Genomic DNA, 24,588 nt, shown 5'->3' on the forward strand with positions numbered 1-24,588 from the left:
AACACGCTCAGACCTTCCAGTCCAGCAAACCGCCTCTATCTCTCTCTAACACACACACAGACACACACAGCCGCAAGCGAACAACTGTAATCCATTGATCTGCTCTCCACACCAGCGTATGCAGAGCAGGAGCAAAGAGAACAAAATCCGTACCGCTGTCATGCAGCACTTCATATTTCCTCTCCTCCTCATCCTCGGGGTGAGGAATGGACTCGGGACCCCTCTGACATCGAGCCCCGGCCCTACCGAGGCCCCCACTGTGCTGCCGGACCCCTGCGAGGGCAGACCGTGTCTGAACGGGGGCGTCTGTAGTCGGGTGGGAGAGATGGAGGAGAGTCAGAGCACACAGATGCAGACTGACTTCTGGGCTTATACGTGCATCTGCGGCCAGGGCTTTACTGGACAGAACTGTGAGGTGAGAGCGTGTGTGTTTGTGCACAATTCCATCTCATGTCTCTGAGCATATTGTGAGAGCTGTGTTGGTGTGAATAAACGATCATAATCATGTGTCTGTCAAAGGTCTGTAGGAGCTCATGTGCTGTCTGTGAGATGTGAAGGAGAGTGCTGCGTTGCTGTGGCAACAGATAGGAGAAGAGGAGAGGCGGCTCTGACTGTGTGTGTGAGAGAGAGAGAGTGTGTGTTAGAGCTAACATTCACAGCATAACTAGGTTTTGCAGTTAGATATGTGTATCTGCGGTGTATTTCTACACAAAAACATCAAAGTCTGAGTCTCAATCTATCTTTTTTATTCAGACTGCAAGTATGCAGCGTTGACCTCCTTGCATGTGTTCTGTTTTATAACAAACCACTACGGGACACTGAGGCTTTCTGTAATGGGTGATGCAAGCTTTCGTTTGAACCTCTAGTCAGGTGCATTGTGATGGGATGGTTTTCCAATTTAGATCTATATAAAAAAAAATCTAGAAAGCGAACTATACTTAAAACAATAAACCTCTACATTAAAATAGAATCATAATAATTTAAATAATTTATTTACAAGAGAATGTATCTTAAAAATGTTTATTACTGCATTGGCTAAGATTGTTTTTCCTCTTTGTAACAATAAACCTTTGTGAATTGTGTTAGTATTATGCTTAAAACAAGAAACTTGTTCAATCAGAGATATATCCACAGAAATATTTTATCATTTATTTAAAGCAAATATTTATTATTTTTATTTATTTAAATGTAAATGTTTATTGTTTTTAAGTACAGTTAAATTTCTTAAAAACATGAAATATAGAACTTTTTAAAAAGATTTAAATGTAAATGTTACTTGTTTTAACAGTACATTTTAATACTATACTTGTTTTAATAATTTAATTGTATATAATATTCAAGATATGTGTCTTAATATCTTATGCAGTGTTTCCTCTTAAGTAAATCGTCATGTAACGTCACACGTCTATTTTATTTCTCGATTTTTCTTTTATGCCAAAAGCCATTAGGATATTAAGTAAAGATCATGTTCCATGAAGATATTTTGTAAATTTCCTAGCATAAATATATTAAAACTTAATTTTTAATTAGTAATATGCATTGCTAAGAATTTCATTTAGACAACTTTAAAGGCGATTTTTTCAATATTTTCTCAATTATTATTTTTTTTTTTAATTCCAGATTTTTTAAAAAGTTGTATCTCGGCCAAATATGATCCTATCCTAACAAATACATTACATACATTAATGGAAAGCTTATCTTAATTAAAAAAAAAACCTTATGACTGGTTTTATAGTCCAAGTTCACACACACACTTATATATAATATTTTTTATTACGCTTTTTTGTTTAGTGAAGTATTAAAATAACCAAAATTGCATAAACTAAAACTAATAAATTAAAATGAATAAATACTACATAGATGTAAAAAAAACAAAGCAAAAAACAACTACAGATTTAACTAAAAGAAACTGAGTCTGATTCAAAATCGTGACAAAACTATATTAATATATTAGTGACACAAAAATAACACTGTTTAATTTATTTATCTTGCAGTTCGTGTTTATAGATGTACTTAAATGCCAGGGAAAGGGTGAGGGCCTTTGTTTTAAGGTATTAGCCACAGATTTGTTGTTTATTGGCTGTGGACGCACATCAGAGTTAATACTCTAATGGGAACAAAGCCTGAATGTGAGTAGCACAGCTAGACACAATTAGGGCTTCTGACCTAAATAGCACCAAAGCTTTGCTGGATCCAGAACAGAGATCCAGAGAATAGCTGTCTCACTGTGTGCACATGCATATTCACTGGACAACAGGTGGCACTTATGAAGTTATGTGCGGCTGCATCTCATTTGTGTTTGCATGGCACTCATCTACTCTCAAGTGTGAAGAAGATGCATTTTTCTGCATCATGGTGTCCTGTCCTTTCCTCAACCTTTAGTTAAAGCTTGTGTCCAAACCTGTGTGCCGTGACGTCATCATGCTGCTCATTTACATCTCCCCCATGCAGCCAGAAAGGATGCTGTTGCGTGATTGGTCTGTGCTCTGACAAGACTCACCGCGATTGGTCGAAGTGGTTTGAAGTCACTGTGATGTCACTCAGTGTTCCATTTCCCCAGGCAAGGCTGGTGTTCTTCAGTCACCCTATAATGAGACAGCCATTTTTCCAAACTTCATTAACTCCTGCTGACGTGACTGGGATGTATGTGATGCAGCAGAATTACATATTTTATGAAATAATGACTTTTTGCAACACAGAGGAAGAGATGAACTAAAATGATTTGATACAAGTTAGCAGTCTTTTTGCCCTTGAAGAGCTCACTTAACCTCTTAACCATCATCCGACGCAGAGTGATTGTGTATGAGTCACCTGTCCTTTTAGAGAACTCGTGTTTTAAAGCTAGGTCGGATTGAGATGGAGAAGTATGATTGTCTTTTTGTATGTGCACAGTCACTTGTTTACTACAGTAGGTGGATGCATACTTAGAAACCGTATATCTTTTGCTGGTCATATCGCCAGGGATGCTTATTTTAAGGGTCGTCGTGTTTTTCTTCTCTTTGGTCTTTTCTTTGGTCTTTTGGCTTTGATTCCAGCTTGTTAAGCAGCAGTAGGGAATTCATTAATATTAAAGAGAGAGCTTGACTGACCATTGTTTCTACAAAGCTTTCATCTTTGAGAAAAATGAAGATTCAAATGCAGGCACACTAGCTGTATGTTTGGCAGTGTTGCTAGACTTGCTAGATAATTGTGAGTCTCATTAAAGTAGGGATTTAAGGGTATGAACAAAATAATAATTAAAGAGGTGAAAGGAAATAAAGATATTTTGGAGGACATCAAAGGCTCAGTGAGGTAGATAGAGCTGGACATTTCAAGAAAACCAAATGTGATCTAATGGCAGTTTGTATGTATTTTACGAGGTGGCTAATTTGTACGACCTCACTTGTACAGAGTCGTATGATTTTTGCTAAATCATTTGTATTTTTCAAGTTCCCCAATTTGTATGAATGACCTACCCCTAAAACTACCTGGCACTGAGGTCTAGACAAATCATACAAAACTATATGAGTGAGGTCGTATGAATTCGTACGGATTAGCCACCTCGTAAAATACGTACAAATTGGTTGTGAGATAGTGTTTGGAGAACAGAAAGCTGAGAGAGCACTAACTATGAAGGGCATTTAAAAAGTTTTTAAAAATTACTAATTATTAAAGTGGTCCTATTATGCTCTTTTACAAAGTCTTTATTTTGTTTTGGGGGTGCACTAGAACATGCCGTCGTTCTTGGTGGTTCGAAAAGCGCATTATTTTTCACATCATTTACATTATTACAATAGCTTTCTCCCCAGGATGACACAAATAGCCTTCCAAAAAACTAAATGTGTTGTGATTGGTTAGCAGTCCCACTGTGTTGCGATTGGTGAACAGTTTAGACGGCGTTTCAGTACTGCCACGCCCCTTCCCAAAGCAGCAAGTCCCGTGTACAACTGCGCAAACTAGATTAAAGTGATTCTTACGTTTTTAATATGGATATTTTTTTTTTTACAAAAACACATCACTAAAGGAGGCTTTACTGATCTTTACGTTGCGACATCATAGCATCCGGAAAACAAACGCTGTAGTCCAAACGGAGCCGTTCATTGTAGTTCTTGAAAATTGATTTTTTTTTAAACTAAATATCTCCCTTTGGAGTGGACTTTGAGATTTGTTACTTTGTAGATGTTTTTTATGCCTAAACATACGCACCACACACTGGCTAAAATTCAAAAAGTGAAAAAGCATAATAGGACGGACGGAATCACAGAATCCATTCATAAAAATGGAATGTCACTTAATTTGTCAAATTTTGGATGAATTAATCAGTAGGTCAGTACACTTAAATAAAAATGTGATGTGGGGTAGTGTCTTTAAATATTAAGCTGCAAAAATACTATTTAAAAATGAATTCTGCATGTTCTGCGTGTCTCTGTGTGAATGAATGGCGCAGATGCATGGTTTCGTTTACTACACACATACTAAAGTGCATGTGACGCTCAAAGTGTTTTCAGCCTCTGCCGCCTCAATATATGACCATATGAACACATGAACATGATCTCTAGAACTGCTCTAAGAGTCACTTTATGAGCATTGTATCATTTCTTTAAAGAAAAACCTATATAATATACAAACAGAAACTTAAAGGTCTTCACAGTAACCCGTCAAGGTTCGGTTTAACTTGAAGAAACTGTGACAGAAATATATTGATTAAATTATAGTACTACTACTATGGATGTAACAGTATTGCTAATATCGTAGTATCACGATAGCAAAACTGTCTCGATATTATCGTGGTCACATGACGATATGAAACGATAGGTCTTCCGGGCCAAAAGTGTAGTTTTTAAAGGTGCCATAGAATACATTGATACAATATTTTAACTGTTCTCTGATATCTATATAGAAGGTATATGGCATAGGAAAGGTAAAAAAAAAACGTAAAACTGTCCTGTGAAACGGTTTTACAGGTCCATTTACAACCCTAGGATTTGTCCCTAGAATAAAATGGTCTGTTATTACCTTATTTGGAAAGTTCATGAATAATACTGATGATCTCTGCTCTGATTGGCTGTTTCGCAGAGCGGCTCATTTCAGTAGCTCGCATATGGAGGAAATTATATATTTTATCATGGAATCGCTATTAATATGCGGCTCATTGAAACTGCCGTTTTGAATGCACGATCATTTTACTTTCACTTTTGAGATTTGCAATTGCATGTGCTTTGTGTAACTTTATACTACAGTGGCACTACTTATCACATATTTTACAAGTTTAGATGCTTGTTAGTGATGCTCAGGATCTGTAAATCATTCGCCATCATCCGCACAGTCATCTCTCTTTACTCTGTTTATGTGGTAATTGAAATCTTATGTACTGCAATGTTACAGGCTACTGCTAGCAAGAAACTAACCGCGTCCCTTTAGTGGCTCGCCTTATTTTATTAGAACGCCTTATTTGTTTTCCTTGCCTTTCTAAGTACAGACACCAACCCATCCCTGCACTTAACATCCCCTGCACAACCTGGAACATAACATTTATTCCTGTGATCTGGCATTTTTCGCTATTGTCCTTGCTTTGTTTTTGTTTTGTTTTTCACAACAGCCTAGCTGCAGAACTTCTGATTATTCAAATATGCAAATGTTGGGGGCGTGACTATTAATGATCACGACTATAATGTCATAGTCTGTGTTATGTTAGGATTGACCTATTTTTCGGTGGTCTTTTGCAAACACCAGATTTATATAAGATGGAGGAAACGATGGTGTTTGAGACTGACGGTATGTCATGTCCATGTACAGAACTGTTATTATTCAACTTTGCCAAGGTAAATACTGTTTTTCATTTTATGGCACTTTAAAATATATTTCAACTTCTTTTTCTAACATAAAAGGTCTTTAAAGTAGTGTTTTGGGCCATTATGCTTTGGTACAGTATCTGTCAAAAGAACTAAAACAAAGCACAATATGACTTAATCCTCTTATCAAGCCTGTTTTTGTTGCGCGTTTCACAGTAAAGCATGCACTTCTGCTGCGGTCAAGTCCTCCTGGGAAGTTTGTACCAAAGACTATAGAATACCCAAGACATGTCGCTCATATAGTTTTGAATGGGAAAAAATGCAATGCTCATTATGGAATGCTGCCTTCTTAATGAAAGAGCCAATCGTTGATTAGTAAAGTCAGCGTGTCACTGCAGCTGCCGTTAGAAGTCCCGGTTGCTATAGAAACAATCAGTGTTCTAAGACGTGCGCTCAGGAGCTGCACTTGCATGCCCTAGAGTCGTTTCAAAGATGGCCGGCGAGTGAAATTACTTACCTTAAAGGGACTTTGGTTCATACTTACGAGTTGACAAGTCGTCATTAGACATCAGGTGCATTCAAGTCACTGTGGTCGGAACAAAATGGTGATTTACCTTTTCTAGATAAAATTAAATGATTTTTCTCTCTACAAAATGATGAATAAAGAATGTGCATTTGAGTGTGTCTTTGCTGTTTTTATTCTATTTATGGAAAACACAGAATTTGGTTTAAAAAAAAAACAGATTTTTTTAATTGAATTCCTGATAAATAATTTAATTAATTAGATATGCTTTTTGATTATTTTTTTAAACAATTTAATAAAATAAAACTGGAAAAATTGGAATCCAGAACAATTAAAATGGGTGGGCTAATGTTTTAAATTGATAGTCTACACAAAAATGTTTAAGTATGTCATCAATAAATCTGCATGCATTTCTTTCTTTTGCAGTACACATGAGAAGATATTATGTATGTTAAAGGGGTCATCGGATGCCCATTTTCCACAAGTTCATATGATTCTTTAGGGTCTTAATGAAAAGTCTATAATATACTTTGGTTAAAAATTCTCAATAGTAGTGTAAGAAAACACCCATTTACCTTGTCAAAATCAGCTCTGCAAAATATCAGCTCATTTTATTGAAGGGCCCTTTAAATGCAAATGAGTTCGGCTCACCCCGCCCCTCTCTGCTGTGGGATTGTGGGCTGTAATGTTTACTTTAGCTGCATTTAGCTGCGATTATCGGCTAAACTTGCCAACAAGCACATTATTAAAACCCTTCTGCATAAAAATACTCACTTCTGCTGTGGGTGAAGCTGCATCACAAATGATTCACACAAACATAGATGTATATGTAGATCGGATCTGCGCTTTCCTTTTAAAACCGAAAGTAACGTTGTCGTCTGCCTCTTAAGCGGCTCAGATGTTGGGAGTAAATGACGACTGCTATGTTCATTATTACATCCAACAACAGAACACCTCAAACGCTCAATCAAAGAGTCTTCCTCTGCAACTGCGAGATATATACTTGAAATTCTAACTTTTTTTCTCAGATTTGAGAGATACGAAAGAAAAAAGTCAGAATTGCAAGTTTATATCTCGCAGTTCTGACTTTATTTCTCGCAATTGTGTGCCTATATCACAACTGCGACTTTATATCTTGCAATTCAGAGTTTTAAGGTTAAAAGTTGGATGAGTAAAGTCAGGCTTTTCATATTAGGTAAACTAACCCTTTAACTTCCTCCCTATGCTTCTCACTTCCTAATGTTAAACATAAGTAGTTTCTAGAAAACCCTATTTAACAAATGCCAAGTCTAATTCAACAGAATTCAACATGCATTACCAGTACGGTAAGACAAACTTCACTTTCTAAGAGCTTCTGGGAAAGTTGCTATTTGTTATAATGATGTTGAATGGTGAACATTGATCTTGCCTATTTAGTCTTGCCTCGTTTAGGAAACACAAATAAATCCATTTTCCCAAAGAACCTTTAATTCAGCAGCTCTTTCTGCACTGATGTGGCCTGATCTAGCTGGTTAATTGGTGGCACATCTGCTCTTTCTACCTGCCTTTCAGATTGTACTGCATTAATAAATGTCATTGCCAGTGATGTCTGGCTTTGAGTGCATGTGCGGCTGTTATTATGTAGCCATGACATTGAATAAAATTGTGTTCTGCATTAAAACCCCAGAGAAAGATTTTTCCACTTCTGCATCAGATGCGCTAATGAGTTGAATCTCATTTCGTTCAACCTTTAATGTAAGCAAACATGAATCCTTTGTGGCCCGTGCCACTGTAAACAATTTTTTTCTGATGCAACTCCAAGTATTTGTATTTCTCTATTAACTGTTTTCCATCTGCAGGCTGGTTAGTATTCATTCAGGCCATCCTCTGATGTTTAGTGGCTATGAGCCAATCATGCTTTCATTACCATTTCATACCTGGCCTTTGATTATATTCTGACTCTGAACATTGCTTGAAAGACACTATTCCTTTTTCTCAAAAAAAAAAAGGATAATTCATTAATTCATAATCATTATACAATTGAAGGGTGAGAGATGAACTGTCACACTCAGTCTCTCTCACTTTTTCTATTAATAGTCAAATGGCAGTGGGTTTTCAGGCTGACTGTGTGTGTGTGTGTGTGTGTGTGAGAGAGAGAGAGAGAGAGAGAGAGAGAGAGAGAGAGAGAGAGAGAGAGAGAGAGAGAAACATTTTGTTCTTTCTGTGCTCTTTCCTGAACACACTAACATGTGCACACAGACACATTGTTCTTTTTGAATGGATTTGTGATACGCTTTTGAGAAAAAGCCATGCTGTCCAGGTCAACGGGAACGGCACAAATACATTACCTGCATAAACAACAACAAAAGTGTCATGTGTGCAAGACGCTCCAACCTTGCTAGAACACATCTCTCAGAATACTGACCTACCTATAAATGTGTTGCACAGCGATGAATGGGATATTTAACAGATCTGGGACCATATGTGACCCAAACCTGATTAAAAGATCTTTTGTTATTACACTGCTTTAAAAACATTAGATTTGTGCCACACGTACATATTTTCATCCTAGTATGCAAAATGAAATCCTAGCTAAAAAAAAAAAAAATCTAAATTACATTTAAATAAAAATAAAATGTCTGAAAAAGTAATAAAAAAAAAAAATTAAATTGTAATAAATATTTTAATAACACTTTAGAATAGGGAACACATATTCACTAATAAGAATGTTCCCCTTAATAAATTGCTTATTAGCTGCTTATTAATAGTAAGGAAGTTGTTAAGTTTAGGTATAGGGCAGGTTTAAGGGATCTAAAATATGGTCATGCAGAATAAGGCAACTAGTTAATAGTGAGAATTGGTCCATAAAATAAAGTGTTACCAACATTTTTTTTTTACAAAAATGTAAGTAAAAAGTTAACCAAAAAAAATATGAATTTGAGATTTTTTTGTACAGTTTTGCATTCAATCTTCAAATTAATGTAGAAAGAACATAAAGAAAGTATATTTTTAATATTTGTTTAATATCTATGTTTAATTTTTAATTCATATTGTAATACATATTGTAAAACATTGATTTCCTCTTTTTAATTTTGTTCTTTGATTAACAGACATCACAGCAGTTGGTTATTAGGATATGTTGGCTGTTGTTACTTTAAAAGCTGCCGCTGCTGAACTTGATGCAGATCTGAAACTGTTTTAAATGAGACTCATGAACAATAAATACTTACATGCACAGCTTTAATCGCCTTTTTTGTTACTTCATGTCTTAACTAAGGACATAACTATGACATTGCATACTTTTGTAGTTTTATTTGGGTTGGAATATGGTACAGCGTGCACTTGAAGAGAATGCGCTATGAGCACAGTATAACGGCTGACAGGACAGGAATATTAGTTTTTACTGATACAGGTGCATCTCAATAAATTAGAATGTCATGGAAAAGTTTTATTTCAGTAATTCAACTAAAATTGTGAAACTCGGTAAGCCCAGGTTTCTTTGACAGTGGCCTTTAGCTCATCTGGTCTCTTGTTTCTCATTTTCCTCCTGACAATACCCCATAGATTCTTTATGGGGTTCAGGTCTGGTGAGTTTGCTGGCCAGTCAAGCACACCAACACCATGGTCATTTAATCAACTTTTTGGTGCTTTTGGCAGTCGGGACGGGTGCCAAATCCTGCTGGAAAATGAAATCAGTATCTTTAAAAAGCTGGTTAGCAGAAAGAAGCATGAAGTGCTCTAAAATCTCTTGGTAAACGGGTGCAGTGACTTTGGTTTTTAAAAAACACAGAGGACTTTTTTTTTTCTTCTACTTAGCCCAGGTAAGATGCCCCTGACGTTGTCTGTGGATCAGGAGTGGCTTAACAAGAGGAATACGACAACTGTAGCCAAATTCCTTGACACGTCTGTGTGTGGTGGCTCTTGATGCCTTGACCCCAGCCTCAGTCCATTCCTTGTGAAGTTCACCCAAATTCTTGAATCGATTTTGCTTGACAAGCCTCTCAAGGCTGCGGTTCTCTCGGTTGGTTGTGCATCTTTTTCTTCCACACTTTTTCCTTTCACACAACTTTCTGTTAACATGCTTGGATACAGCACTCTGTGAACAGCAGCTTCTTTGGCAATGAATGTTTGTGGCTTACCCTCCTTGTGAAGGGTGTCAATGATTGTCTTCTGGACAACTGTCAGATCAGCAGTCTTCCCTATGATTGTGTAGCCTAGTGAACCAAACTGAGAGACCATTTTGAAGGCTCAGAGAGTCTTTGCAGGTGTTTTGAGTTGATTAGCTGATTGGTATGTCACCTTCTAATTTGTTGAGATGGTGAAATGGTGGAATTTTGTTAAATGCGAGCCAAATCATCACAATTAAAAGAACCAAAGACTTAAACTACTTCAGTCTGTGTGCATTGAATTTATTTAATACACAAGTTTCACAATTTGAGTCAAATTACTGAAATAAATGAACTTTTCCACAACATTCATTGTATTATTATTTTTTTTTCGCAAGACGCAAAATACGTACTGTCATAAACATGACATATTCAATGTAAAATGCCCCTGGAACAGATGAACATTCATATGGTACATTTTATGTGCAATGGTTTTGTAATCGTCACTGCAGTTCTGACTTGAAATGTCCATTGAGTGGCGCTATAAGTCTAATGCTCTGTGACGTTTTAAAATAACGTACCATCTGATAGTCAGATAGTATAAACAAAAGTGAATGTGACATAAAAAAGCAATTGCAAGCATGCCGTTTTAGCTTGTTTTTCGATCTATCATCTTTCAGCGAGCATGTTTTTCACAGGATTCGTCCCCAAGGATTTTGCATCTTAAGACTAATTCCATGCCAACTGAGCTATCGAACAAGCTTGTTACTCTGGAAAGCGAAACATGTGGAGGTGTAATCATAACTGCGTACGAAAACCATTATATACATTATATATATATAACTCAAAATCATAAAACTTTACTTAAGTTTTAAATTACTTTATGAATAAGGAAGACAAGCTCAGCCTTTTCAAGCTTGTGACTGTGAGTTGTTATTCAGACATTTTCAGCATGATTTGATAGCAATGTGACCTTTAAAAATAGGGAAAGAGACTAAGTGGAGGAGGTCTTTGCTGCAAGCCGAGGTGTAGCTAACCTTTTGGGTTTTTTAAAGGTTTTTGAAATACTTTATTTAATCACAATGAAAGAAAATTAAACATTGTCTCTATAGGATAAACACCAGCTCAGATGGTGGAGGTCTTGGGTTGACACCAGCCCACAGCTCTTCATATTAGAGGAGGCTCTCGGGTAAAATCAGATGGAAGAAGCCAAATGTCAGGGATGTGTTGATGTCAGTGAGAGCAGGTCTGGTGAGATACCTTGAGATGGGAGTTGAGATTGATGCTGTAAATGTTTCATCCATTTCTTCTCACTTTGAAGGTCTTTTTCTCACTCATGACCTTTTCTTCTTCCCACATTATTTCTGCTTCGGCCCTACCTCATTCTCATTGTAGGCCTCCTGGTCTTTTTTTAATTTTCTCCATCAGGAGACTGTGATGCAGGGAGAGATCCTGTACATCAGTTCTTTATGACACAGATTTATAGTACATTGGATGTCCTATAAGGTGGTTCCTAAATAGTTTTTTGTTTTTGTTTCTGTTTTTTTATTTAGTGTAACAAAATTAAAAATTAAGCTAAAATGAACACTAGTGGTGTTAAAATAACATAAACATTTATTCCTTTTTATACAAATTACTTATAAAACTTATTTTTGTGTGATTGCACAATGCTATGTTATGACCTCAACTCACTTTTATCATTTTGCATGATTTGTAATTTAAAATATTTTGACGTTTGTGTCCAAATATTTGAACCAGCTTTATAGTTTTGGTTTTTTCCAATGTAGTAAACTTGCTTGTTAGCGCACCTGTTACAGCATTAGACTTGTGATACAAAGCACTCGGTACAAGTCCTGTAAAACACAAATCACGATAAAAAGAGCTCAGATACATCAGCGGCAATGGCTTTGTGGGCAGCGCAATGACACATGGCCCAGTTGTGCTTCGGGTGTCCCGAGTTCAAATCCCATCTTGTTGACCTTTCCCAATCTTGTCCTTCTCTCTCTTCCTGTTATATCTTCACAAGATGTGAAGTGCAAAAATGCCCCCCAAAAAGCTCAAATATTTGTAGAAGCAAGTTAAAATGGCATGGTTGCGTTAGTAAATGTGTAAGTGGTACGTCATTTGCAAATGTGATAGAGCATTAACCTTTTAGCGCAACTGAACACACATTTAATTCCCGAATACATACAACAACCATTGTAATATTTATATATTATTCATATATATATATATATATATACAGTCAGGTCCATATATATTTGGACACTGACACAATTTTTATTATTTTAGCTGTTGACCAAAACATATTCAAGTTACAGTTATACAATGAATATGGGCTTAAAGTGCACACTCTGAACTTTAATTTTTAGGGCAGTCTCCTCAAATTGGTAGAAAGGTTAAGGAATTACAGCTCTTTAATATGTACCTCCCCCCTTTTTCAAAGGACCATAAGTAATTGGACAGTTGACTCAAAAGCTGTTTCATGGACAGTTGTGGGCTATTCCTTCATTTTTTCTACATCAATTAACCAGGTAAAAGGTTTGGAGCTGATTCTAAGTGTGCCATTTGCTGTTGCGCTGAACCCATCATGCAGTCAAAGGAGCTCTGCATGCAAGTAAAACAAACAATTGTTAGGCTTCAAAAACAAAAGAACTGCATCAGAGAGATAGCAGGAACATTAGAAGTGGCCAAATCAACAGTTTGGTGAATTCTGAGAAGAAAAAGAACCCACTGGTGAGCTCAGAAACATAAAAAGGCCTGGATGTTCACAAAAGACGACAGTATGGTGGATGATTGGATGATCCTCTCCATGGTAATAAAACATTTTACAACATCCAGCCAAGTGAAGAATACTCTCCAGGAGGTAGGTGTGCCACTGTCAAAGTCTACAATCAAGAGAAGACTTCACCAGAGCAAAACAGAGAGGGTTTACCACAAGGTGCAAACAAGGCCAGATTAGACTTTGTCAAAAAACGTTTAAAAAAGCCAGACCACTTCTGGAAAAGCATTTTTTGGACTGCTGAAATTAAAATCAACATGTATCAGAATGACGGGAAGAAAAAAGTATGGAGAAGGCTTGGAACAACTCGTGATCCAAAGCCTACATCATCATCTGTGAACATGGTGGAGCAGTGTAATGGCATGAACATGCATGGCTTCCAGTGGCACTGGGTTACCGGTGTTTAGTGATGATGTGACAGAAGACAGAAGCAGCCGGAAGAATTCGGAAGTGTATAGGGATATACTGTCTGCCCAGATTCAGTTAAATGGAGCAAAGTTGTTTGGGCGGCTCTTCATAGTACAAATGGACGATGACATAAAACATACAGCAAAAGCAACTAAAGGAGTTTTTAAAGGTAAAAAAGTGGAATATTCTGCAATGGCCAAGTCAATCTTCTGATTTCAAATTGATTGAGCATGCATTTCACTTGCTGAAGACAAAACGAAAGGCAGAAAGACCCACAAACCAACAACAACTGAAGTCAGCTGCAGTAAAGGCCTGGCAAAGCACCACAAAGAAGGAAACCCAGTCTATGGTGATGTCCATGAGTTCCAGACTTAAGACAGTCATTGCCTGCAAAGGATTCTCAACAAAATATTAAAAACGAACATTTTATTTATGATTATATTTATTTGTCCAACTACTTTTGAGCCCCTGAAAATGGGGGGTCTGTGTATAAAAATGGTTGTAATTCCTTAGCATTTTATGTTATATTTTTGTTCAACCCCTTGAATTAAAGCTTAAAGTCTGCACTTCAATTTCATCTTGATTTGATCATTTTAAAACTATTCTAGTGGCATACAGAGCCGAAATTATGAAAAGTGTGTCAGTGTCCAAATATATATGGACCTGACTGTATATACACTACCGGTCAAAAGTTTGGGGTCAGTCATTTTTTCTTCTTTTTTTTTTTTTGAAAGAAATTAATACTTTTATTCACCAAGGGTGTGTTAAATTGATAAAAAGTGATAGCAAATACTTACATTGTCAGAAAATATTTATATATTGAATAAATGCTGTTCTTTTGAGCTTTTTATTCATCAAAATATTTTTTTTTTTAATTTCGAATTTTGTATAACAAAAAGAAATTTTAAAAGTCCTTTTTAATTTTTAAAGTTAATTTTTAACCCGTTTTCAACAATAATTTAAATGAAACATTGAATGTCCTATAACATGGTACCTAAATTGTTTGTTTCCAGATAAACAAAAATTTCCGTATGAAAATTCTGTCATCGTTTACTCCCATGACTAAAAATCCTTTCCCAACAATGCATGATTATTTGGTTAAAGAATTACGTGTATTTAGGTCAGTTATCAGAACAGACCTGACCCAATTTTTGGTCACAACCCACCAGTAGAGAACCACTGATTTAGAGCAGCAGGAGAAAAACAACTCACTGATTTTTGATTCATGGGGTAAAACCTGTCCCACTATCCCTTAGTTTTAAAAACAGCATCCTTTTTTCAAATGAATCAGATTTGTTCTGAACACAAATGTATCATTTCATGTCCTGAACTTTCAAAACCACCTGTACTGAACATAATGGAACACTTCATATGGATTGATATGTATATATCAATGTACTAGTGGTGGGCATAGATTATTTTTTTTAATCTAGATTAATCTCACTGTAATCTTGGAATTAATCTAGATTAACCTAGATTAAAATGGCTAATTTGAATTCTGCGAAGGCATTCAGAATATTTGTACTACCCAAATAATGACTAAAAGTAAGTCTTTGAGAACGGGTTTCTCAAGCCAGGTGGCGCATTAGACCTCCTGTTTCCAAAATGCATCACAAACTGCTTGACAATTGCATTTACAACACAATTAACTATACAAACTTGTGTAACCAACTATTCCTACACTGTATGTACTTCTGCGTAAAAGGCTGCGCGACGTGCACGTTGCAGTTAAGCACACAGACGCGCACGGGCATGGAAATCTGCGTGCATAGTCTTCGGTTAAACTGCGTTGCTTTTAGAAGCATCAGTTCAGTTGTTGCATATCGTTTAATGTCTTTATTTCGGGTTTATCAAAGTAAATTATAACTCAAATTTGAGATTTTACTGGGGTCTAGCAACGCCCCTGCCCTAAAGCAAACCCGGCTGTTTTCTTACCCAGGTAAAAAAAAGTGCACTAAAATACACTTTATTTAAGTATACTTAGTACACTTTTCAGTAATGTACTAAAAGTGCTCTATTTTCGCACACTAATTTTGTACTTATTGTACTAAAAAATAGTATTAAGTATATGTTAAGATAAACTTAATACCATCTAAGTGTACTCAACTGTGCTATTTTGAGACACCATGAAATTGAACTAAAATGTGCTTTTAACATACTATATCTGTATTCTAAAAAAATATATTTAGTTACAACTAGAAGTACACTTCAACCCTACTTTTAAACATTTATAAATATATTTATGACTAATTTAAAGTATAACAATATATTAAAATAATATACAAATTGTGAAAAAAATGTGCTAAAATACAATTTAAGTACACTTAGTGCACTTCCCTAATGTACTTAAAGTGCTCTATTTTCGCGCACTAATTTTGTACTTAATGTACTAAAAATTAGTATTAAGTATATTTTAAGATAAACTTAATAATGAAGTGTACTCAACTGTGCTATTTTGAGACACCATGAAGATGAACTAAAAGGTGCCTTTAACATACTATCTCAGCATTTCCAAAAATGTATTTTGGTTCCACTTGTAATAGAATTGAAACATATTTCATAAACCTTTAAATATACTAATTAAACATAAAAAATAAACTTACTGATTATTTAAAATACATGAATAATATATAACAAATGTATACAAAGCATATTTATAATGTATTGCCCACATATTTTTATTAATAAAAAATACATTTGTTGATTATTTGCCATACACTTTGTACACATTTATCATATATTATTCATGTATTTTAAATAATCAATAAGTTTATTTTTTTTATGTATAATTAGTATATTTAAAGGTTTATGAAATATGTTTCAATTCTATTATAAGTGGTAACAAAATACATTTTTGGAAATGCTGAGATAGTATGTTAAAAGCACATTTTAGTTCAATTTCATCGTGTCTCAAAATAACACAGTTGAGTACACTTAGATGGTATTAAGTTTATCTTAAAATATACTTAATAGGCTACTATTTTTTAGTACATTAAGTACAAAATTAGTGCGCGAAAATAGAGCACTTTTAGTACAGTACTAAAAAAGTATACTTGCTGTACTTAAAATGTATTTTAGCACATTTTTTTTTACATTTTGTATTTTTTTAACATATTACTATTATACTTTAAAGTTTAAACTATTCTTAAATATATTTATAAATGTTTAAAATTAGGGTTCAAGTGTACTTCTAGTTGTTACTAAATATATTTTTTAAAATAAAGATATAGTATGATAAAAGCACATTTTAGTTCAATTTCAGGGTGTCTCAAAATAGCACAGTTGAGTACACTTAGATGGTTTTAAGTTTATCTTAACATATACTTAATACTATTTTTTAGTACAATAAGTACAAAATTAGTGTGCGAAAATAGAGCACTTTTAGTACATTACTGAAAAGTGTACTAAGTATACTTAATATATCACCGATTCTTGCTTCTTTACACTGGCTACCAGTTGAATATCGCATTAAATTTAAGGTGTTGCTGTTTGTTTACAAAGGATTACATGGTCAAGCTCCGGAATATATTACAGATCTCCTCCTCCCTAGAAACTGTGGTAGAACATTAAGGTTATCCGACAGTAGGTTGCTTTTCGTGCCTCGATCACGTCTGAAATTAAAAGGTGATCGTGCCTTCTCGATTGCTGCCCCTAGATTGTGGAACGATTTACCAGCATATATTAGGTTGTCTCCAGATATTGTAAGCTTCAAATCTCATCTTAAGACATATTTTTATTCTTTAGCCTTTTAATTTTATTTTTATTTAAGTATAAGTGTATACATGTGTGTAATTTATGCATTGAAATTGTCGAATGTTGTTTTGTGAAGTTTGAATTGTACAGCACTTTGGTCAGCAGTCGCTGTTGTAAACGTGCTTTAGAAATAAAATTGCCTTGCCTTGCCTTGCCTTAAATAAAGTGTATTTTAGTGCACTTTTTTTTTTACCTGGGAGGACCTCAAGGCAATAATGTTTTGTTAGAATTACCACACTCAAAATCAGTTTAAGTGTTAGTGCTAATAATGCATTCATATTAAGTGTACTTAAGTACAACTTTTGAGAATTTGGACTTCTACTATAATACATTACAAATAGATTTTTAATAAAATCAATTTAATGTAAACTTAAAATTACCACACTGAAAATCAATTTAAGTGTTAGTGCTTATAATGCATTCATATTAAGTGTACTTAAGTACAACTTTTGAGAAAATCTACTTCTACTACAATACATTACTAATATATTTTTTATATATTGACTTATTTTAAACTTAGGATTAGTATGTAAACAGTCTACTAAAAATCAACTAATGTTTAAAGCATTTAAAGCACACTTTTGAAAAACACACTAATAAAACTCTTTTGTATGTTTTTTTCTGTAGTATACTTTACTTTAGTACACTACAAATTTATTTAAGCATTACTGGTATTTAGTATACTTTTTTCAAGTGTACTAAAGTCCTACTGAAGTATAAACATACTTTTAATTAGTATATTTATAGTGTATAAACATCACACTTTTATTTAACACAAAAAAATAACAATGTACTAAAAATGTATTTGCGGGTATTTAAGTGTATTTTCATTGCATTTAAGTATATATTTTTTTCACCTGGGTAGCTGCATCCATGTTAGCACGTCTCGTTTGATGTGGTAATTTCACTAGGCATACACACAGGTTCGAAGACTCGTTCTCGCCCCCTACAGTGCAATTCGGCTAGGTATACATCCGTACTAAAATATCAAGGTGAAAGTCTTCATAGCTTGCGTAGTATAGACCCAGCTCCCAACCCAACTTTGAGAATAGATTAACGTCGATATTTTTTTTATTGCCCGATAAGAGTTTCACATTAACACAGCACGGCCCACCACTAATATTTACCTATACATATAAAAAAATCAACATGATGTGAACATGATGAACACTGACACTGCAGATTCACAGCATTTGAACACACACCAAAGTCACATTAAGAATTCAGATGACTGTATAGCTTTTTTCAATCAGTGGACTGATGTGAAAATGTAATTGAATGTAATTGAATTGCTGGTGAGATCAAGGAGGCCTCTAATATGTACCTCTTAACAGGTGATACAAAGCACTCGGGAGTCCTGTGAAACACAAATCATGATAAAAGAGCTCATAGACTTGTAGAAGCAAGCTGAAACGGCATGTTTGCGTCAGCAAATGTGTTTTTATCTCACTTTTGCTTTTGTTAACATTATTGATTAGATTTAGGGTCGGGTTTAACGTAAGTGGTGCGTCATTTGCAAATGCAATAGAGAGTTAACCAATTAGCACCACTCAATGAACACTTAATTTAAATAAATACCAATAAAACCAAATGCCAGATATAACTGAAAGTGCTTTTAGCGCCACTCACTGGACCATTTACTTTTAATGTGACACAAAACTTCAACACTCAAGTGAACGTGATGAACAGTGACGCTGCAGATTGACCTAAAACAGCATATAAACATGCCTAATAAGTGACATTAAGAATTCAGATGACTGTATAGTTTTTAATCAGTGGACTGATGTGAAAATGTAAATGTGGCTGGTGAGATCAAGGAGAGCCTCTAATATGTAGCTCTCAACGGAGGTGATACAAAGCACTCGGGAGTCCTGTGAAACACAAATCATGATAAAAGAGCTCAAAAATTTGTAGAAGCAAGCTAAAATGGCATGTGTTTTTATCTCACATTTGCTTTGTTAACATTATTGTGACAGAGCATTAACCTTTTAACACTACTCAGTGAACACTTAATTTCAGTCCATACGACAACCAAATTCCAGATAAAACTGAAAATGCTTTTAGCACAACTCACTGGACATTTTACTTTTAATGTGACAAAACTTCAACACTCAAGTAAACGTGATGAACAGTGACACTGCAGATTTAAACACATAAGTCGTCACATTAGAATTCAGATGACTGTAGTTTTTTTAATCAGTGGACTGATGTGAAAGGAGAGCCTCTAGCATGTAGCCCTCAACAGAGGAAGTAATGTAGTGCACTTCAGATGTGCCTCTGTGATTGCCAGTAAGTTGATTAGCTTAATAACGGGGCTCGAGGGACAGATGTGAAGAAAGACACAACATCTCATGTGTTCTGCAGCCTAAAAGGGCTTAGTTATACTTTATTTACTCCATAATTGTTTACAGTTGATGGATTTCAACCCAGACTCGTCTGAAAACGTGCTTCTGCCTACATTTCTGCAAAACTACATGCAATTTGCAGCTGTTTCCAGCTGAAATAAACACTAGTGGCAGTAAAACAACTTAAACTTTATTACTTTTCACACAAATTCTGATTACGGGGCAGATTATTTATCAAAAAAGACTTATATTTATTATGTTATGATCTCAACACACTTTTGTCATAGTGCGTGATTTGTAAACTAAAACATTTTGATGTTTGCATCCAAATGTTTGAACCAGCTTCATAGTTTTGGCTTTTCCAGTGTAGTAAACTTGCTTGTTAGTGCACCTGGTACAGCATTAGTCCTATGACTATGAAACACAAATCTTGAGCTCAAAGACTTATAGAAGCAAGCTAAAATGGCATGACTGTGTAAGCAAATGTATTTTTATCTCACATTTGCTTTTGTTAACACTATAGGTTAGGTTTAGGGTCAGGTTTAATGTAAGTGTTACGTCATTTGCAAATAGACCATTAACCTTTTAGTACCACTCAATGAACATTTAATTTCCGATTATATACAACAACCACTGTATAAAAACAAAACAAAACCCAGTCTCAAAAAAATACGTACCCCTGAGTACTTTTTTGCAGCATTGTTTTTACATACCTTACTAAATGTTTTGTGGCGGTTTCAAAAAGAAAAGTCCACTAAGTGGCGCTAAAACACAGGCTCAATACGTGAACCTTGGCACGTTTTTATTACATTGATATAGATACATATTGCTGTGTTTTTATTACGTTGCTTCAGGTACGTATTGCGGCAGTTCAAAGTTCAAATATCGGGGGACTGTTGCAAAAAATGAATGCTCCATCATGTTGGAAATATGCTCCCCAACCCTAAACCTACCCGATAGTGTTAACAAATGCAAAACTGATATAAAATACATTTGTTGATGCCTTTTGAATCCTCCTTGTGTGTAGATTTGAACTGTTTTGTCAAACTGTAAATACACAGGATTCAAACCAGAGCTACTCACCTCTCAAGTCAATCTCTGTACTGCGTGAGCTACCGAACAAACCTACCATCTATAAAAACCTATAGATATGTTAAGCTGGTTATGTCATGCTAGCATTCAGAAGCATCAGTTTTCAAATCTCCCAGCATATTCAAACTGTTTTTAAGTTATAATATAATATTCAAGTAATTGTGTGAAAATTCATACTCACACTGTGTAAAAAGGAATAAAAGGTGTCAGAGTTTACTGCCTCTAGTGTTCATTTCTTTTGGAAACTGCAGTGATATGTTGGTACAGATTCCGTGTCCCGCAAAAAGTGTCCTGTTACATTTTTGTCATGAGACCAGGCAGGTAGCATAAAGCATTGCCAGATTCACTTCTGTTTCGGATATAACTGAAAATGCTTTTAGCACCACTCACTGGACATTTCACTTTTAAAGTGAAAGAAAATATGCAAGAAGCAACATAGTGTTATTTTGCAGACAGACATTTTTTTTCCAACTTGCCTCGGTTTGTAGATTTTACAGCATAGTAATTTGTGATGTAACATTGCAATGTGTAATGTAAAATAATGACTAACATGTGTTCAGTTGATTAAGCACTACAGAAAAATCCTTATATACAAGAAGTATTTATTTCCAATCAGCCATATGTTGTTGGTATTTATGAAGTATAAATAGCTTACAGATGAACACATGCACAAATATGGCACATAAACCTACTTTATCTCATTGGTATGTCCCTGCCAAAGGAAATGGAGCATAATCAGAGTAACTGGAACAATATCACTACATAATTGTGAGATAAGGGAATTAGCACTGTAGATTTTGGTGCAGGTGTTCCTGACGGCTCTATTGCTGTTGTTCGTATTTATAACGGTGCTCTTCTGTGGTTTCAGTGTATTAATTGCTCTCAGTTCTTATTCTTCAGGCCAAGCGATTGTTAGTCGATAGATGTTTGGCTGAAATGAACGCTGAATTGTTCTGTGTGACTGGAGCAATTTAAAATGTTTGGCGTTTTCATTTCTCATTCGTGTTGTTTTTTTTTTTGGGTGCAGTTTTTTGCAGATCCATGCGCCAGCAGCCCCTGTCTCCATGGCAACTGTAGCCAGGACAGCGAGGGGGATGGGTTTGCGTGTGAGTGCAGTGAGGGTTACAGTGGGCTCCGGTGTGACCTGCCTACTTTGACCTTTGACCTGTCCGAGTCCACCTGGGACCTCGCCGAGAGCCTGGTACCAGAACACGCTACACCCGCCACGCCTGCCACACCTGCCACCACCACTCAAGTGTTTCAACCAACCACAGTCCCCACCACTACTCAAGCTCCGCCCACCCTGGAGCCGTGGCAACCCAGACCAGGTCAAAAAGTGGTTGAGATACTGTGGGAGGATCAGCAGGTGAGCAGGTGTGCGTTTGCATGCAAAAAGTGTGCAGTTGTGTAAGCGTGATGTGTCATGACAGTTGGATCCGGACTGTAAGGCAGGGTTGCTCCTGTGAGTAGCTTATTTGTGTGGGTGTGTTTTGTAGATTACTGATGAAGCCGAATGTGTGAGTACCGCAGGAGGTGAGTCTGCCGGAATGATGACCGTTTCCATGGAGGTCGCCGAGGAAACATCTGTAAAGTAAGAAACTTCCTTGTGTCCTATTTTTCTTAAAAAGATATAATAGAAAAGAGGATTTTAGTTTTCTTTCTGTGGCATATATGGATATTTCAAGCCATTAACTACTGCAAAATGTTATAAAAATAATTTAAAAATATACAAATAATATATAAAACTGATGAAAAAAAATGTACCATATAATTTCAAAGAACCTTTTAGATTATTTTTGGCCAACATAACATAAATATACATTTTCAGTTATATAAATTATATATACATTTAATATGCTTTATATAATAAATAAAGTAATACATTATAAATAAAATCTTAAAATAAAATACATACATAAATTATACATTTTACAGATAAATACAGATGCATGATGCATATTAATTGAAAAAATAAATTTGACTGAAAATACCCACAAAAGATTATTTAAAGCTATTTTTGTGTTAAATGAGAAAGAGACAAGTAGACATTAGAAATTGTAGCTTTAGAAAGAAATATTTGATTTGATTCAACATAAACTTTATTGGCCTACACATAACATCCCTTTAATGTTTTGATTATTATTATTATTTATTTGTTTTTAATATTTTTTTATTAAATGATACTCTAAATAAGAAACTAAGTCTGCCAGCAGGTGGCGATAAATGTCTTAATGAGTCATTCACACAATTCATTTGCGGATTCAATCAGAAACTAAGATGCACAACAATTTTGCTTTGGCTTTAAAGCTAATATGTTCTCTGCAAAATTTAGCAAAAACACATAATATAATGTTTAAAATATAACACTATTAACTTCTTATTTACTGAACTGCCGTATAAAATCACATTTAAGCTGATAAGTGATATTTATAATTTTTTTGTCATACGTGACATATATAAATATGAGACAAAACACATACAGGGGCATTTTTTTGCACCAATATATTGAATTTTAATGCATAACTGCATTTATTGATTAATCGCATTATGTTTTCATGACTAATTAAATAAGTTAACGCGTTAAACTGACAGCCCTAATATATATATATATATATATATATATATATATAGGGCCGGGACTTTAACGCGTTAATTTAGATTAATTAATTACACAAAAATAACGCGTTAATTTTTTTTTACGCATTTTAATCGCACTTAATTTTGCACCGCGGAACGTTTCTCACTGGATGAGTTTCGGCGGACCGATTATACTGGAGCACCACCGCAGCACATCGAGCCTCAAGTATCACCTCAATGCTTTTACAGAAGGTCTACCCACCTATAGGGTACCTGAATTTCTGAAATGTAGGCTAGTATATTTCTAAATATCCCAGTGTTTCCCCTACCATTATCTTAGGGGGGCGCGTTTACAATGTCTCTTCCAAGAAAACACAGACTGGATCGCGGACTCCATTCATAAAAACCGAATTTACTATAGCATGGAATGCCACGTAAATTCGTCGATTTTTGGATTGATAAATCAAAAGTTGGTCTGTCACTTAATTCAAATCGCGATATGGACTAGTGTCTGTCAAAACTGAAATGCAAAAAGACCGTTTTAATACGAATCCTGCATGTTCCGTTTGTATCTGTATGTATGAATGGTGGAGACTAGTGATGCGCGGGTCGTCTCATAACCCGCGGGCCCCGCGGGTAACCCGCGGGTCGGGTTGGGGCGGGTAAAGAAACTGTCACTTTATTTGCGGGGCGGGTTGGGGCGGGTCATTAAATACAAAATAAAATAAAAAAATCAATGTATGTTGCGTGCAATTCCCTATAGCTCATATTACATATTTGGGAATATCTATTTTCATATTTTATTAAGTTCTTTAATAAGGTTATCAACACGTCACGTCACGAAAGCGCCAAGCAGCTCCCGCTGCCAGCCACAAGCGCATCAAGCGAACGCTCATTCGGCTCTGCAGGCCTGGTGCTATGCGTGTTTAAATCTCCTCTGATGCGCATTATCCTGCATTAGCCAAAATCATGACAGTCAACCACATCCAGTTATATGTGAATGAATGTAAATATTCGCTAAAAACACACAATAAAGACAGCAATGATGTAGTCAGGACTGTGGCGCCGGCTTGCTTTGAAATGTATTTGGTGATTGCGCCCGCTGCGTTTCCTGCACCCTAGTCATTTTAAACAGTACATAATAACGAAAACAATATCTTACAAATAAAAAGAAGCAGATTTTCATGATCAGAACTTCCTTAAACCAGTGAACCTTTAAACCTTTCAGTCCAAGGATCCAGTAAACGAATGC

General features: G+C 35.4%; 1 protein-coding gene across 1 annotated transcript; it reads left to right on the plus strand.

Annotated features, from left to right (window-relative positions):
- The first annotated feature begins 16 nt into the window (after positions 1 to 16).
- On the plus strand, positions 17 to 22,354 carry LOC141346205 (delta and Notch-like epidermal growth factor-related receptor). The gene is made up of 3 exons (XM_073851112.1): positions 17 to 415; positions 21,787 to 22,125; positions 22,256 to 22,354. Exons 1-3 carry the CDS (start codon positions 119 to 121, stop codon positions 22,352 to 22,354), a joined length of 735 nt encoding a protein of 244 aa, XP_073707213.1. The 5' UTR covers positions 17 to 118.
- The last annotated feature ends 2,234 nt before the right edge of the window (positions 22,355 to 24,588 follow it).

This window comes from Garra rufa, chromosome 11, assembly GCF_049309525.1.
Source record: "Garra rufa chromosome 11, GarRuf1.0, whole genome shotgun sequence".
NCBI lineage: Eukaryota > Metazoa > Chordata > Actinopteri > Cypriniformes > Cyprinidae > Garra > Garra rufa.